General features: G+C 36.9%; 1 protein-coding gene across 1 annotated transcript in view; it reads left to right on the forward strand.

Annotated features, from left to right (window-relative positions):
* TRPM3 (transient receptor potential cation channel subfamily M member 3) overlaps positions 1-14,531 on the forward strand; it is a 286,239-nt gene that overhangs the window by 138,472 nt on the left and 133,236 nt on the right. Inside the window, exons 3-5 of the mRNA XM_027800386.2 lie at positions 318-522; positions 8,831-9,044; positions 12,650-12,774. Of these exons, the coding sequence (XP_027656187.2) occupies positions 318-522; positions 8,831-9,044; positions 12,650-12,774 (544 nt within the window). The remainder of the gene's footprint in view (positions 1-317; positions 523-8,830; positions 9,045-12,649; positions 12,775-14,531) is intronic.

Genomic DNA, 14,531 nt, shown 5'->3' on the forward strand with positions numbered 1-14,531 from the left:
AAGCTGATTATTTGCCCTGATGTCATCTGAAGACAGTAGAAAATATTCTTTAACTTCATTTTGGACGTATTTAGAACAAAGCATGATTGTATTGAAATACAGGAGAGTCCAAAGTAAACAAGAACATTAAAAGAAAAGGTAATGTCTGTACCTGTACCATGTTGCTTCCACGAGTAGAGGCTTCAGATAGCAGGGAAGTGGTCAGCAGATTTGAAATTTTTTTTTTTTTTTGAGATCTATTGGCTATTTAAGAGAGTTGGTTTCCCTTTCGGTCTATATGCACGTGACTCAAGTTTTCTGTTTGTTTAATGTCATAGGTGTTGCTGTGGGCGTCTAATAGGTCAACATGTTGGACTGACTCCAAGCATCTCCATTATTCAGAATGAGAAAAATGAAAGCAGGCTTACTCGCAATGACATCCAGTCGGAGAAGTGGTCCATCAGCAAGCACACACAGCTCAGCCCGACGGATGCTTTTGGAACCATTGAGTTCCAAGGAGGAGGCCACTCCAATAAAGCCATGGTAACCACATTTTTCTTTTAGATAAATAATGCTGCTAGCTCAAAAAAGGCATTCACAAAGAATAAACAATATTCTTTCTTAACTTCATTTTAAAGTATTATTTAGTGTAAGACCATAACATATGTTTTTATGTATCACATGCCAAAGAATTGGTGAACAGAATTAACTGTAAAAGCTGGAGTGCAGCATAAGAGGGGCTACCTTTAGGAAGATTGAAGACCTGCTAATGTGCTGCTGACTTGATTTTCTTCCAATGGCCAGCCATCCTGCTTTTCTGAATAATTTGAGGTTTCAACTATGATTGCCCATTGCTGATTGTGTCTGCAAGGCTGACACATTTTAAATATACCAAATTTCTTCTGATATTCCTCCAGACATATATTGGAGGATAGATCAGTTAGACTTACTGTTTCATCTTTCAATGAAATAAGAGATCCAGTGTCTAAGCTAGGAACTTGGAAATTGCTATTCTGCCACAGATACCTTCCACAAATTTCTTTTAATATTCCTCCAGACTAGTACTGGAGGATAGACCAATTAGACCTACTGGTTCGTCTTTCAACAAAATAAGAGGTCCAGTAAGTGTCTAAGCTATGAACTGGGAGATCCTATTCTACCACAGATTTCCTTGAGCAAATCATTTAATCATAATACAATGCTATGGAGTGATACCAAAGTATATTAATCTGAAGGCATTGCTCCACTAAGTTGGAGAGATGTTTACAGCACCCGTACTAACACAAGCATGTATTTCTTCCATGTGGCATTACATGAAAAGAAGAATCTCTTTGGCTCTACCTAAGCTGCAGAACCTGGACTTTCAAAATGAAAGATGAGTGTGTACCTAGGACATTGTGGTCAAGACACTGCTTTGGGCAGAAGCAGAACCACTGAGTACTCTGCAGAGTAACCTGCCCAGCAACCCAGTACCATCTTCTGTGGCTAAATTCTTCCCAACATATCTCTCAGATCTGTTGTGATACTGGATGGATTAGAGACAATGAAGAGCTCAGGTACTATGCTAGCAAGAACCAGACATTTTCCTCAGGTGGATACGTAGGTGCTCGAGATGGAATGATTACTTTAGTGGATGGTTCTGTTCACTCAGATGGATGGCTTGATAGAAAGCAGAAAATACTGTTGCACCAGGAAACAGATAGAAAGTTAAGTCATTTCTCTGAGGGTATCACGGGTGCTTTATGTTCAGTTGATAACCAATCACCTAAGAATCTGCAAGGCCTTAGCTAGACAGAGACTTTAATTCCGTAAATAACATTTTTTGAGTGTGAGTAAAATGACACTTCCCAGTGATATGAACCAAACCAGGCTTTTGGTATCCTCACAAGGAGCGGGAACAAAACAGAATGCTTTCCACCAAAACTGAGAAGGTTTCAGAGATACAGTAATCATCATGCTGTTAACCACATATGGATACTTTGCATTAAATCTGTCTTTTTGAGAAAGAGTAATCACTAGAGCTTTTTGAGTTATGTCCTTGAAGATTGCTATAAAGCAATAAACTCGTCTGCTCAGAGAAAAGTAGTCTTGGGCAGCCAAGAAATGATGAAGGGTTTAGAGAAGCTGTTGATAGCAATTTCTCTAGAGGATTTCTGGTCTTTGTTGGGATTTTGGTGCCCTGGCACAGTACCATAAAAGGAGATGCTCCAGGGTATATGCTATGTGTTCAAAGGAATATATTTGAAGTGAAACTGTAGAGATTAAATTGGAAGTTAACATGAAGGAAAGAAAAATCTTACCACAGAGTGCAGTCAGGAATGAAACCATGAAGAATTTATAAAAGAAGAAGACAAAAGGTGGTTAAAAATATGAGAAACCCAAGTAACAAGTTAAAACTTAGGGATGAATACAGACAAAACATTTATTGCTGGAAGAACTCTGAATTTATTTTGACAGTACTAGAATCAGGAAGATAGCTGCATCTGCCATCTAGGCATAGTCATTAAACCCCACTCAAAACATGGGAACAACCAAATTCTTCATGAATTAAGCAAATCTGTAAAAGCTCCAGAAATCAAGTCATTCCGCTAATAGCAAAAATGCTGTTTATCTCTTTAGTAGATGTTCTGCTTAGTTACCACCAATGAGAAAAACATCTTCCTTATACCCAAAACACAAATAAGGAGGTTTGCATAACCAGTAATTCTGCATTTTTTTTCATGGAAACAAAATAACAAGCTTTGTTATGCTACGGTGTGTTTGTCACTGAACACAGTATGAAGGTGTTCTATGGTCATATTTCCAGCCCAAAACCTTATTTTAGGGTAGATTATAGTCAAAGAGCTGCCTAAATATTTGTTGTGGGTTTATTAATAGAAAGAATTAAACTCCTGTCTCTGAATTTACTGGGTACAAATTCTTTCCCATAATAAATAAAACTTACCAAATCAAAAGCTTTCTGTGAAAGCCAAGAGGTTGCTCAGTCAAAGCAACCAACCAGTTTTGCCAGCAGAGGAGGGGGAAAAAGAGCATTTAAATTATCTTGAAAAATAAGAAAAGGAACAGGTGTATAATAATCCTTAGAAACGTTCTTGTTCAGACTGTATACATTCAAACCCAACAAGCAGAGAAGCTGGAACATCAACAGCAGCAGGAGGAGAGAGAGAAAAAGGAGAAAACATGATCAAATATGCTAGTTAGTTATTTTCTAGCTACTGGATATGAAATATCACTATAGCATATAAGCTGATTTTTGCTGACAATTGTGGTAAGTTAATATTGTGCCTATTGGATAATAGAATAACCCTGTAAAACTGCAAGATTTAACAAGCTGACCAGCATTAAGGGAAGACCCAGGAGGAGAATTTGGCATAAAATTCAACACCTCTTCCTTACTTTATTTCATGAAATGGATGCCAACACATGAAAATTATTAAGAAGGGAAACACAGAAGTGTTATCTTGGTCTATGCTAACAGTAAAATTGGTACATTTTTCTGAATCAGGCTACAAGGAATTAGGTGTATGGTAGAAACCATAACCTCAGATTTGTAACTGGGAAACTGGTAGTTAACTAATGGAACAGATTAGTGCGTATAAGACTGACATATAATTATTTCCTCTATTGAAAGGAACAGAATTGGATTGTCATAATATACAAGCGGTTTTGATAGTAAATCTATCTATACCTTACATCTATATTTGCAAGCTACAAATGCAGTGACATAATAATGTATCAGTTGCCACCAGACAATTAACAGTGGCATCATCAGCTGTGAAAGTGAAAATTATGCTGAAATTGTAGCAGAACACATGGGTGTGGAACAAAACAGAAAAGGCAGTGCAGTTTGACATGTCGCAAATAAAACTGGCTATGCCATTAGTTTCATTGCCACAGCCACATAGGAAATTTTCAAACAGCATGAATTTTGCTAATACCTTTTAGTTGTTAAAAGTGTCTTCAGTGGGACTGCACTAAGCTACTTAAATCCATAATGTGTCTAGCTGAGGGTGCAGCGAATTATATAGAAGCGTATAGCTGAAAATAGGTAACATTGGTTAACAAGATCAATTACTAAAGACACCTTTCTTTCAGCGTTCATGTAACCACAGATGATCCTGCAACAACCCTAGTTTTTAGATCTCTGTCAATCACGTATTTTCTTTACAAGTGGCTCCACCCATTAATGTTGAAATGCTGTTCACATTTACATGTTTTTATGGCAGATTTTCAATTCTGACAACTGTAGAAAGATCTGAGAGGGATATGGACATATGTAAACTTTATTAAGAGCTTTTGCAGTAAATCAGTGGATTAAAAAAAGACAAAATGTGATCTGCTTATATCAGTTGGCTCTTTAGGAGTTTAAGAAATAACAGGAATGATTTCATCTAGCTGTATAGTGGCAATTTATTACCCTAACTTCGAGAGCAATTATCAAACTAATGTGAGTGATTCCTTTCCAATTATGAGCAATATTCTGGAAAATTTCAGAATAGAATCTGGTCATTAGTGGACCAGTTAAGACAATCTTGCTGTGATGCATGTTGCTAACCCAATTTGTAAAATTTACTATGTGCCTTTCCACACACAAAAAAACCCTGTAACGTTCTTATTAATTGGTGTGCCTGGATTCTGTATCAGACTTTTTTAAAGGACTGCTATTTACAGAACTGAAATTTCTTTGATCATGGTTTTTCAAGGTTAGGTGGAAGATGGCTGTTCAAAAAGCTTTAGTGAGTTAAATATATTCCTCCTAACTGAATGCATTCCTATGATACATTTAATATACACAATGAAAAGTTAACAGATATTTGCAGCTGTAGGGAAAATGAAGTTTACTTCAGTGTTGAAAGCTTAACCTTTCTTATGGTGCACAGATACATGAAAGAATGTCAGTAGAAATCTAATGTACGTAAACAGTTTCTTAGAAAGACTTTATAATATTTAGAACCTCAAAAAATTATACTTTATTAAGGATGTTTGGAAATCAGCCATATAAAAAGATATATTTCTGCTTTTAAGATATATTGAGTTCTATCAAAACTGTGTAAAAAGACTCTGAAAAGCCATCAGTGCTTTTGAGAAAAAAAAAAAAAGTTACCCTGTAACTTGCATAAAACATGAAAAAGACAGAAAACATTGTTTTTATTATAGTAAATTAATACTTAAAGAGTATTTACAGACTTTAAAAGATGGCGTCCTACATGGAGAAAAAGAGGAAGTAACAACAAAGCAGCTATCCAAAGCTCATTTAAATGAGTGAAGGTTCTTCCACTATTTAGTGGAACTTGCATGATGCCTTAAAATGTTAAGAACATTAATTTAAAAAGAACCAGTCCATTTTCAGTCTAAGTGAGAGTTTTTCTGTTGGATTCAGTGAGAATTATATCAGGCCTATTTTTTATATAAAGATCACACTTTGAGGGAATCAGTCTTTACCTCGAAGAAGTGTCTGCAGTGGCAGAATCTTGTTTAACATGGGTGAAATAGCCATCCAGTACCGGCATGCATCAAAGAGAGACAAAGGAGCAACATTAGACTGCAGATCACAAAATGTTTTCTGAAGAGATTCTCTTTAAAGAAATACAAAACAATTATGGATCTTTCTATTTTTTTCACTGAGACTCTCTGCAATCATTCACCATGTACTTTAATGAGACAGCTGGGCTTGAGCAGCACCGTAGTCATTTTACCACTCGGGAACTTTGACTTTTGCCCTAAGGCATTGGAGTCTAACTTGCAAGCGTCTAGCTGTTTGACTGATGATGATGCAGTTACCTTTTAGGAAACCACTTGATAAAAAAAGTGAAACAAGTGTTGTCATCAAATGGCACCCTTGCTGACTACTTCTGTGCTAGCTTAGGAATCAAATAGGCATGACAACTTGAACTTAATTTAACATTTCATGGCATTGTGCTGATGTCAGTCAGGTCAGTCTATAGGTTTTGTGGTTCGAAACTACTTTTGCTTCCTGTCTTGCCCTGCTCTTCTGATACATAACAACAGAAGTCCTGCATTCTATCCATACACCACTCCCATAAAGAAGGGATTAAATCATTTGCCATTAGAACTGATCATTTATACAGCTGACAGATACACCAGACATGGAATTTTAGAGTAACAAAGCAGTGGTTTAGCTTAGATTTACACTTAGATTTTAAATTTGCCTCTGGAAGCTATAGAAAAAGAATTCAGCAACAGCAGAAATGCTCATTAAGATTCTAAACAAAAACTGAAAAGGCCGAATATTCTGCTACAAGATTGAAAGAAATGAATCTTTAATATGGACAAAAGTGGCCTTAAAAGTGTTTATTCATAATTTAATGCGTACTTTGAAAGTGATGACAAAAGAATTCTCTTGTACTTACTAGTTAACATGTTAAGTAATGGCAGAAGAGTAATCCCAAGCACACCAAACTGAAAATGGCCTCTGTAACAGCAAACATGAGTCAGTCATAAAACCTGAGATCTGTGCATGGAAGAAAAATCATGATGCTTGACACCATTGCCCTTCTCATAAACTTTAAAACAGTAAAGCTTATCCATGATGATTTAAATTGTAATTTACATGAAAAAAACTCTGAGATTTATTTTTGCTTATATTTTCTTCTTATGAAGTAAAATGAACTCTTATCATAAGCATAGAAGGGGTTTGCAGTATAAAGAACAAGCAGTTGTTTTCAGCAAAAGATGTGTACATTTCAAATGAATGCAAGAAAATATTTCTCCTAACATTGTGATTCACTATGTTTATTTATATTTATTGAAATTCAGAGGTCTTAGTGGATAAAAAAAATGAAAGAGGTTTTTGCCAATTAATACATAGGCTTAAGATAGTGAAGTCACAAATTCTAGGGTATAAAACAATCCTAAAGAATCAAAAAAAACATTCACTGGCTGGATTGATTAGTTAATACACATCTGATGCCATTTTTGCCTTCATCCCAATACCATCCCAGATGATGCCATGGCCTCTGTTTTCAGCAAATTTTATGGGCATTACTAACAGAAATTCACTTTAATTATCTCCTTAAAACTCCAAATCTGTCTTCACCAAAAAACAGAGGTAAGGTACAGTGATACCAAAACATAACCTCCATAGTCTGACCAGCAGAAGTTCCGCGTAGGCCCAGCTGAAGGATGTCATCTGTCTGTTAATGCAGTATTAACAAGGCATTGTCCTTTGCAACCTCGGCTGTCCCTAAGGGCGGAGCAAAGGGAGTAAGGATCAGTATCCTTACAACCCCTCTGTTGTGTTAAAACTTTGACAGCCCTTGAATCCCAAACAAAATTATTAGTTTCACCATCTGGTCGGCAGGTTCAGGTGCCATGCAAGATTTTAACTCCCACACAGGAAATGGGATGCTGTGTGGGTGCAGTTCATGTATATATAAGCTCAAGGGTACATTAAGCTCTTGCCAGATATGAATATTGTATGTTTTGTCCATTAGCTGTTACGAATTTGCCTGGCTCCTGCAGAGAACATTACTGATGCACTGGGTTGAATGTGTGTTCCCAAGTTCTTGCGCAGCTTTCAGTTTGGCTGTGCCCCCCTTGCTTCCCTGTGACTATTTGCCCAAACAGGCTTCAGCATCTAGAAATATAAAGAATGGCTGTTCACTGTGCAACAACCCACTCTTGAAAAAGTTAAGTCCTTATTTATTATTAAACTAGAAAGGAGTCCACTTTACTGTCATATGATTTACAAAAAAAGAACAACCTTTTGGAAAGAAATACTGATTAGACATGTTAAAAAAGAACAAAATTATTATATAATATATGTGGATATTATACTACCTGGCATGTTGCAATACGTTAGAACTAGGCATTCCTCCAGCTGAAAGCGAAGGTGCCTGTGTTATAGACCTGATAGCTGTACTGGCAGCCCGTCAAGGGAATGATTGCTGAAGTAACTCAGTATGCATCAGTTCAGTAAGATAGATGAATGGCTTTGTATAATCCATTTTATTCAATTAAGCGGGTCCTTCCAGATCTTACCAGCTACAGAACAAATTTTCTCCTGATACATCCCATTTCTGCTGTGCAACTGGAATTCAGAAAAGTATCATCTGCCCTACCATGGGCTTTGTGAAACCTTTCATATATCAACAACAGGAGTAGGAAAAAGAGCCCAGACAGAAAGGCTTGTCAGGAAGAGATAGTTATGTGTATAACATGGTAGTGCTGTATAAATTTTGAAGACAGTTATCCTTGAGCACACACAGATGGGTATGATCTCCCTTGCCGCGAAATGCTGCAGGTGTAACAGAGAAGAGCCAAGAACTGAAAGTTTGTAAATGTGCTTTAAAGCACTTTTAGGGTCCTGTGTCCTGTTAGGTAAATTCATGATCGATACAAAGTAGTCTGTAACCCATCAATTAGCATTCATTCACCTGAAAGGTACCTGCTTATTAGTCTTGTTCAGTTTAAACTTGTGTGCTTGAACAACTGAGCTTGTTCCTTTTACTTCCTACCATTTGAGAGTTTGATATTGTTAATTTGAAAATAAGGTACAAATGAATGCATAGTTGTGACTGACTACCTAGGTCAATTTTGCAGGCCATTTAAATTTCTGCTCCAGTTTTTATATCCATAAATTGAAGACATTTATCTTTCAAGCATTGCTAAGCATATTGAAATAATTAATGACTCAATTTCTTAAATTGCAAATGTTTCATTATTTCTAGTTTCCCAGTTACTTAAGTTTTGGAAAATCATCGTTATCAATTAGTGCTTTTGTCATAAAGGTTGCCTTTTTTCAGTGTTCTGTTTGGCATAGATCGTATGTGTTAGGAACCAGTGAGTATAACCAATCTTTTTTGCTTTACTCCTGCCCTTATTTCTGCAGTATGTACGTGTGTCTTTTGACACAAAGCCTGACCTTCTTCTGCATCTGATGACCAAAGAGTGGCAGCTTGAGCTCCCCAAACTTCTCATCTCTGTGCACGGGGGCCTTCAGAATTTCGAACTTCAGCCAAAACTCAAGCAAGTCTTTGGAAAAGGCCTCATTAAGGCTGCTATGACAACTGGAGCATGGATATTCACTGGAGGAGTAAACACAGGTAACAGCAACATTGAAATGAAAGCACAGTGACATCTAGGAGATTTCATGACAGAAAAAAATTAGGACTGGTGAGATTAAGAAGCCATTCCATGTTTTAATTTGTGTTGGCTGTACGATATGCAAACAAGCAAATGCCAAGTTCGTACCAGCCTGGCAGATACCAGGGAATAAAAGGTTTGCTAAGGCATGAAAAGCACACTGGAGAGCTGAAAGTAAAGCCTCCTGCTTAGCAGTTATATTAGTATATTGCAGTGAAGTCTTTAGAATAACAGTAAGCTACAGGGAGAGACTACTAACCAGAAACTGAAGAAGTCAAACTCTCTTTACATAAAATGGAAAAAATTTTCATCCAAAGACCTCTATTTTATCTTATAAGGTGATCTGTAGTATGAAAGGGGAAAAGGTCTGTTTTGTGGATGTGATGGAAAACTTTATTGTAAATAAGTACCACTTTTTCCTTTCTTATAGACAGCTTGACCTAATTTTTTTCTATTACCCCTGCAGCAAGAGTGATAACATTGCCATTTCTATTCTAAGTTAAGAACATCATTAACATACCATACGGGTGTCCTAATGACCCAAGGTAACAGCTTACCCAGCTCCACTGAGTGACCACACGTAGGTTTTGAGAATAAGCTGCAAAACATAGTTCTCCAGATAAAAAAGGTTGGGCAATGTCTTCCCAGTTACCCTCCTTGAAGGAGGCAGAAAGGAGAAGAGTTGCAGAGGAAAGCTGAAGAGTTCTGCTAGAAATACATGCAAGAAGTTTTGAGCTAGGACACGTACTTGTAAGTTCTTACGTAGTTTTCATTTTCTGCAGTAACAAAGCTAGCATTTATTACTTTAGTGATCCCACAGAGTGTATCCTCTTACTGTCTATGGAAAACACTGTAATCACTCTATCATGCATTAATTTTAGTGCATTGTGGATCAGCTCCTACATATTTGAATATGAATGCTTAATAGGAGTCTTGGGCCTTTTCGTTTCCAGAGCACATCAAATTTAAATCAATATTTAGTTTTATCACAGCAGTAATACAAATAGCAAAGAAGAGGCGTAGCTTCCAGAGTGTTATACAGATAAACAGACTCACATGTATGTAATATCCCCTACATCTCTGCAGAACAAGGAAGAAAATCAGGTTAAATATCGACCTGTACACTGTGGTGAGAATGTTAGTTGCCAGATACTCCTGTAGTGATGATGATGAAGACAGATACAAATTGAAAGTTAATATCACATTAGAAAACTTAGATATTGTACACACATTGCAGTGGATTACAACAGAAACTGTAGAAATCAAACTACAGAAACTTTGTAAACAAGGACTGACTATTAACATCGCCATTTGGCAAATGCACAGCTGCTTTATACTATCATCATAGCTGCAAATGCCAAAACAATACAAATAAACAAAGAAAGTCAACTTCTTATTGTTGAAATTATATTATTTTTGCTGTAATAAAAAAATTACCTAGACAAAACAGTGAAGTTCAAGTTGTTGTGTGTTATTTTAAAAACTTATAATTCCAGAAGCAGTTCTTCATTATCAGTTACATCTCGTTGCTGGTTTTGATTTCTGGAGCAAAGCAGTTGATTATGCCAGGGCTAGGTTTTCAGACTGTGTAGATGAAAATTAAGTGTTTTATCTCTATGTGAAATTGTACAAATTGGGAATTTCTGAGTACAGTGTGTTCTGTTGATGAATTTTTAAATCAGATTTATCATAAGGAAAAGTATAATTGAAAAAACCTGAAATACTGCTGTTGGACTAAGAGTCAGTGAGGTGACAGGGATGATGCATACTTGGCTATAACCATGACTCTTAAATGACTTAGACAAGTTGTTCTGAATATTCACGTTATACCAAAAGTTGATTATTCTAAATAGCAGAAATTTTTGCAGCCTGGACAGTTTTTCTGCTTTGAATCCTTTGGGTTACTGGATCGTAGCTTCATTCATAGTTGATTGCAGTGTCATGGTTTAACCCAAGCTGGCAACCAAGTACCACACAGCTGCTTGTTCACTCCACCCCCCCTGCAGTGGGATGGGCAGGAGAATCAGCAAAAAGGTAAAACTCGTGGGTTGAGATAAGAACAATTTAATAATTGAAATAAAATAAAACAAAACTGTTTATCATTATCATCATTATCATTGTTGTTATTATTACTATTATTACAATTATAATAGCAAGGAGAGAGAGGGAGAGAGGAATAAAACACAAAGGAAAACCCCCAAGTGATTCACAATACAGTTGCTCACCACGCCTGACCGATGCCCAGCCAGTCCCTGGGCAGTGATCTGCAGCTCCCAGCCAACTCCCCACAGCTGATACACTGAGCAGGAGCTCTGTGGTACGGAATATCCCTGTGGTTAGTTGAGGTCAGCTGTCCTGGCTCTGCTCCTGCCTGGCTTCTTGTGCCCCTGCTCATGGGCAGCGCATGGGAGACTTGAAGGAAGAGTCCTTGATTTAGAATGAGCACTACTTAGCAACAACTAAAACATCAGTGTGTTAGCAGCACTATAACCATACTGAGTCCAAAACACAGCATCGTCCTAGCTACTAAGAAGAAAATTAACTCTATCTCAGCTGAAACCAGGACATGCAGGTACAGGGTTTTTATCCTTTTCCACCACAGGAAGGAAATTAGATTCCAGGATGTAGAGGACTTGTTAGGTTGGGTTTTTTTTTCTTACATGGTTTATTTACAGTGTAGAAAAACTACAGCTAAAATCTCATCCATTATGTGACCTGTAATTCCAAACCAGTCATCTTGAAATTGTGGAACCTGAGCAAGAAGCAAACACAGAAACTGAGTAACAGATAATGTCTGCAGCAAATCCACAGGTCTGCTATAGTGCAGCCGCATCATAAAAATAGTTATTGGTGCACAGGTAAAAAAATCATTGTATGAAAAGGAAGGAGGATAAGGCACTTGCCCTCCGCACAAACATTCCCCTGAAACACTAACAAAGCTGGCTTAAAGCTTGCCAGGAGCGTTATCAGCAACCGGCTGGAAACAAGCTGGGGAGCAGTCACTGTCTCTGTACTACTTTCTGTTTTCTCACTGATCCCCAGGGCAGGTTCTAGTACCTACTGGAAGCTATCTCAGGTGACTCAGTTTGTTTGGAAGGAATGGTAGAATAGCTCACCACAGAGTGGTATAATGACATTTTCCATTTCCATCCTTTATTCAGACAGAATGAAACTTTTGTGTACAAGTTACACTTTTTAGGGGTTTGGGGGAGGTGTTTAATTCCTGTGCTGCTTTCTGTCCTTGGGAAGGATACAAATGCTTGCACGCACACATTTGTGAACACAAGTGCAGTTAAACAAGTTGCAGTCAGCTGACAATATTTCCTTTCTTATTTATAGAGCTGTGTAATTTTTTTCTTGCAACTTCATTTAACATGTTTTAGATTAGATAAAATGGACTTACAGTATTACTGTAATAAGAATCAACAGGAATATATTCGTAGCTTTACTGAATTGTAAGTATATGCATAGATGTTCCCTCAAAAAGAATTCTGTACTAAATCCATTCAATAATGAACAAAAAGGACATAGTTTGAATTTCTATTTTATGCGTATTCTTTCCCAGGAGTCATTCGGCATGTTGGAGATGCGCTGAAAGATCATGCTTCAAAATCTCGGGGGAAGATCTGCACCATTGGTATAGCCCCCTGGGGGATTGTGGAAAATCAAGAGGACCTGATTGGCAAAGATGTAAGCCCTATATGGATACAGATCACCTCCAATATATATAAATCTTCCAGTTAATTTTCCTTTTCTCTCCATCTTTCACTTAACAATTCCTCATAGAATTAATGTCTGCAGCAAAAAAATCAATCTATGCACAGATTTTCCATTATGGTTGATAGCAGTTTTGACAAAGCAATAATAAAAATTCCTGCACTGTATATTCTTTAAAAATAAATCATAAAGATATTTCATTAGATGCTATTCTTGAAAATATATTCTTTTCATCCTTAGAACACTATGAACCCTGAAAAGTGCCTAAGAAAACAAGGATTGCAAAGCTTCAATCTTATTTATTTTGAAACAATCCTATGATGCACTGGTTAAATTCAGAATTTCAGACCGTCCCCCTTATAGTATATTCCATCCTACACATTTTTATTGCTGCGCTTGTGCAGAGTCTTACAGGTGTATTGGACATGAGATCAGACCTCAAAGAATCATTACTTCAGTCACCTTCTGAAGAGCAAAGTCAGTGTTTCTTGTATTCTTTCACATCATTCTTGTCTTTTAAACCTATACTGTTACTCAGAAAGATTAATTCCCTGATTTTAAATATGTGAATAATTTACTTACACTGCTCATATGTTACCTGAAACTTCTCTGAGACCTTTGTTTTTCTTAACTCACCTCTGATTCATTCCCAAGCAATCTGCCTGAGAAACAGTGGCTAACTTTGAGTTGAGAAAAGATAGTCTCCATTCTGAATAATAAACGTTTTTCTTGACTACATTACTCTAAACCATTCATCTCTGTATGTTCACCCCTTAGCAAGTTGGGGAGGGGAAGAAAATTCAAGTATCAGTTAGGTCAGAAGGAATTACAATCAGTATGAAGAAACTGATCTAGCTGGAATTCATTGCAATTCATTATTAAAGTATAGCCATTAGGAGGAATTGTGTTAGCAGGGGAGTTTGTACTCTTAATACCACTAGCGCTTGTATAATAGGGTTACTAATATATACAAACAAGCAGGACGGGACTCTTAATCAGTATTGTGACTCACTAATGAACTCTTCTGAGATGCAGTGCAAAAGGTGACAAGCAGAAATAGCTAATCACAAAGGCAAGATGCAACGTGTTAAAGTGTAATGTAAACATCAATTTCAAATGATCAGTCATTACAGACTATTAATGGAATTATGGAAGCATTGAAAGATGAAAGAAGGCAAGAAAGGACATCAAATTAGTTGTGAATTTGAGGACATTGGTATTCCTCCATTAGTTATTTCCACCTGTTGGAAAGCTAACTACCTTTGTTCTCAGCTAGTCACCATAGAAAGACATGAAGAAACAAGTTGTTTTCCCAGCTCTTCCAGCCAACTGGAACAGCCACCTCTGATTTCTGATTTCTGATTTCTTTAAGAGGCGTTTTCCTCTAAATAGCCTTCCAATTTAGCAGGGAACCAAGAAGTTGTATACTAATTTTTTTCAAAAAAAAAAAGCTTTCTGGTAATCCAAAAAAAGGTTAATAGTCTGATCATCAGACAGAAAGCGACAGAAGTTTAAAAACCAGTAAAGAAAACAAATTTGGGTAAAGTCTTCCATTAATGGACCCACAAATATACCAATAGCATTACAATTGCAGGGTCATCACTAAAGGACAAAAATAGTTCCAAAATGTACTTTGTGATAGGCAGAATTGAAATTGCCCCTCCAAACTTCCTGGCCACTAATATTTTCATAAAATGATTTATCAATGGCATGATACAATGCTGAAGCAC

This window comes from Falco cherrug, chromosome Z, assembly GCF_023634085.1.
Source record: "Falco cherrug isolate bFalChe1 chromosome Z, bFalChe1.pri, whole genome shotgun sequence".
NCBI lineage: Eukaryota > Metazoa > Chordata > Aves > Falconiformes > Falconidae > Falco > Falco cherrug.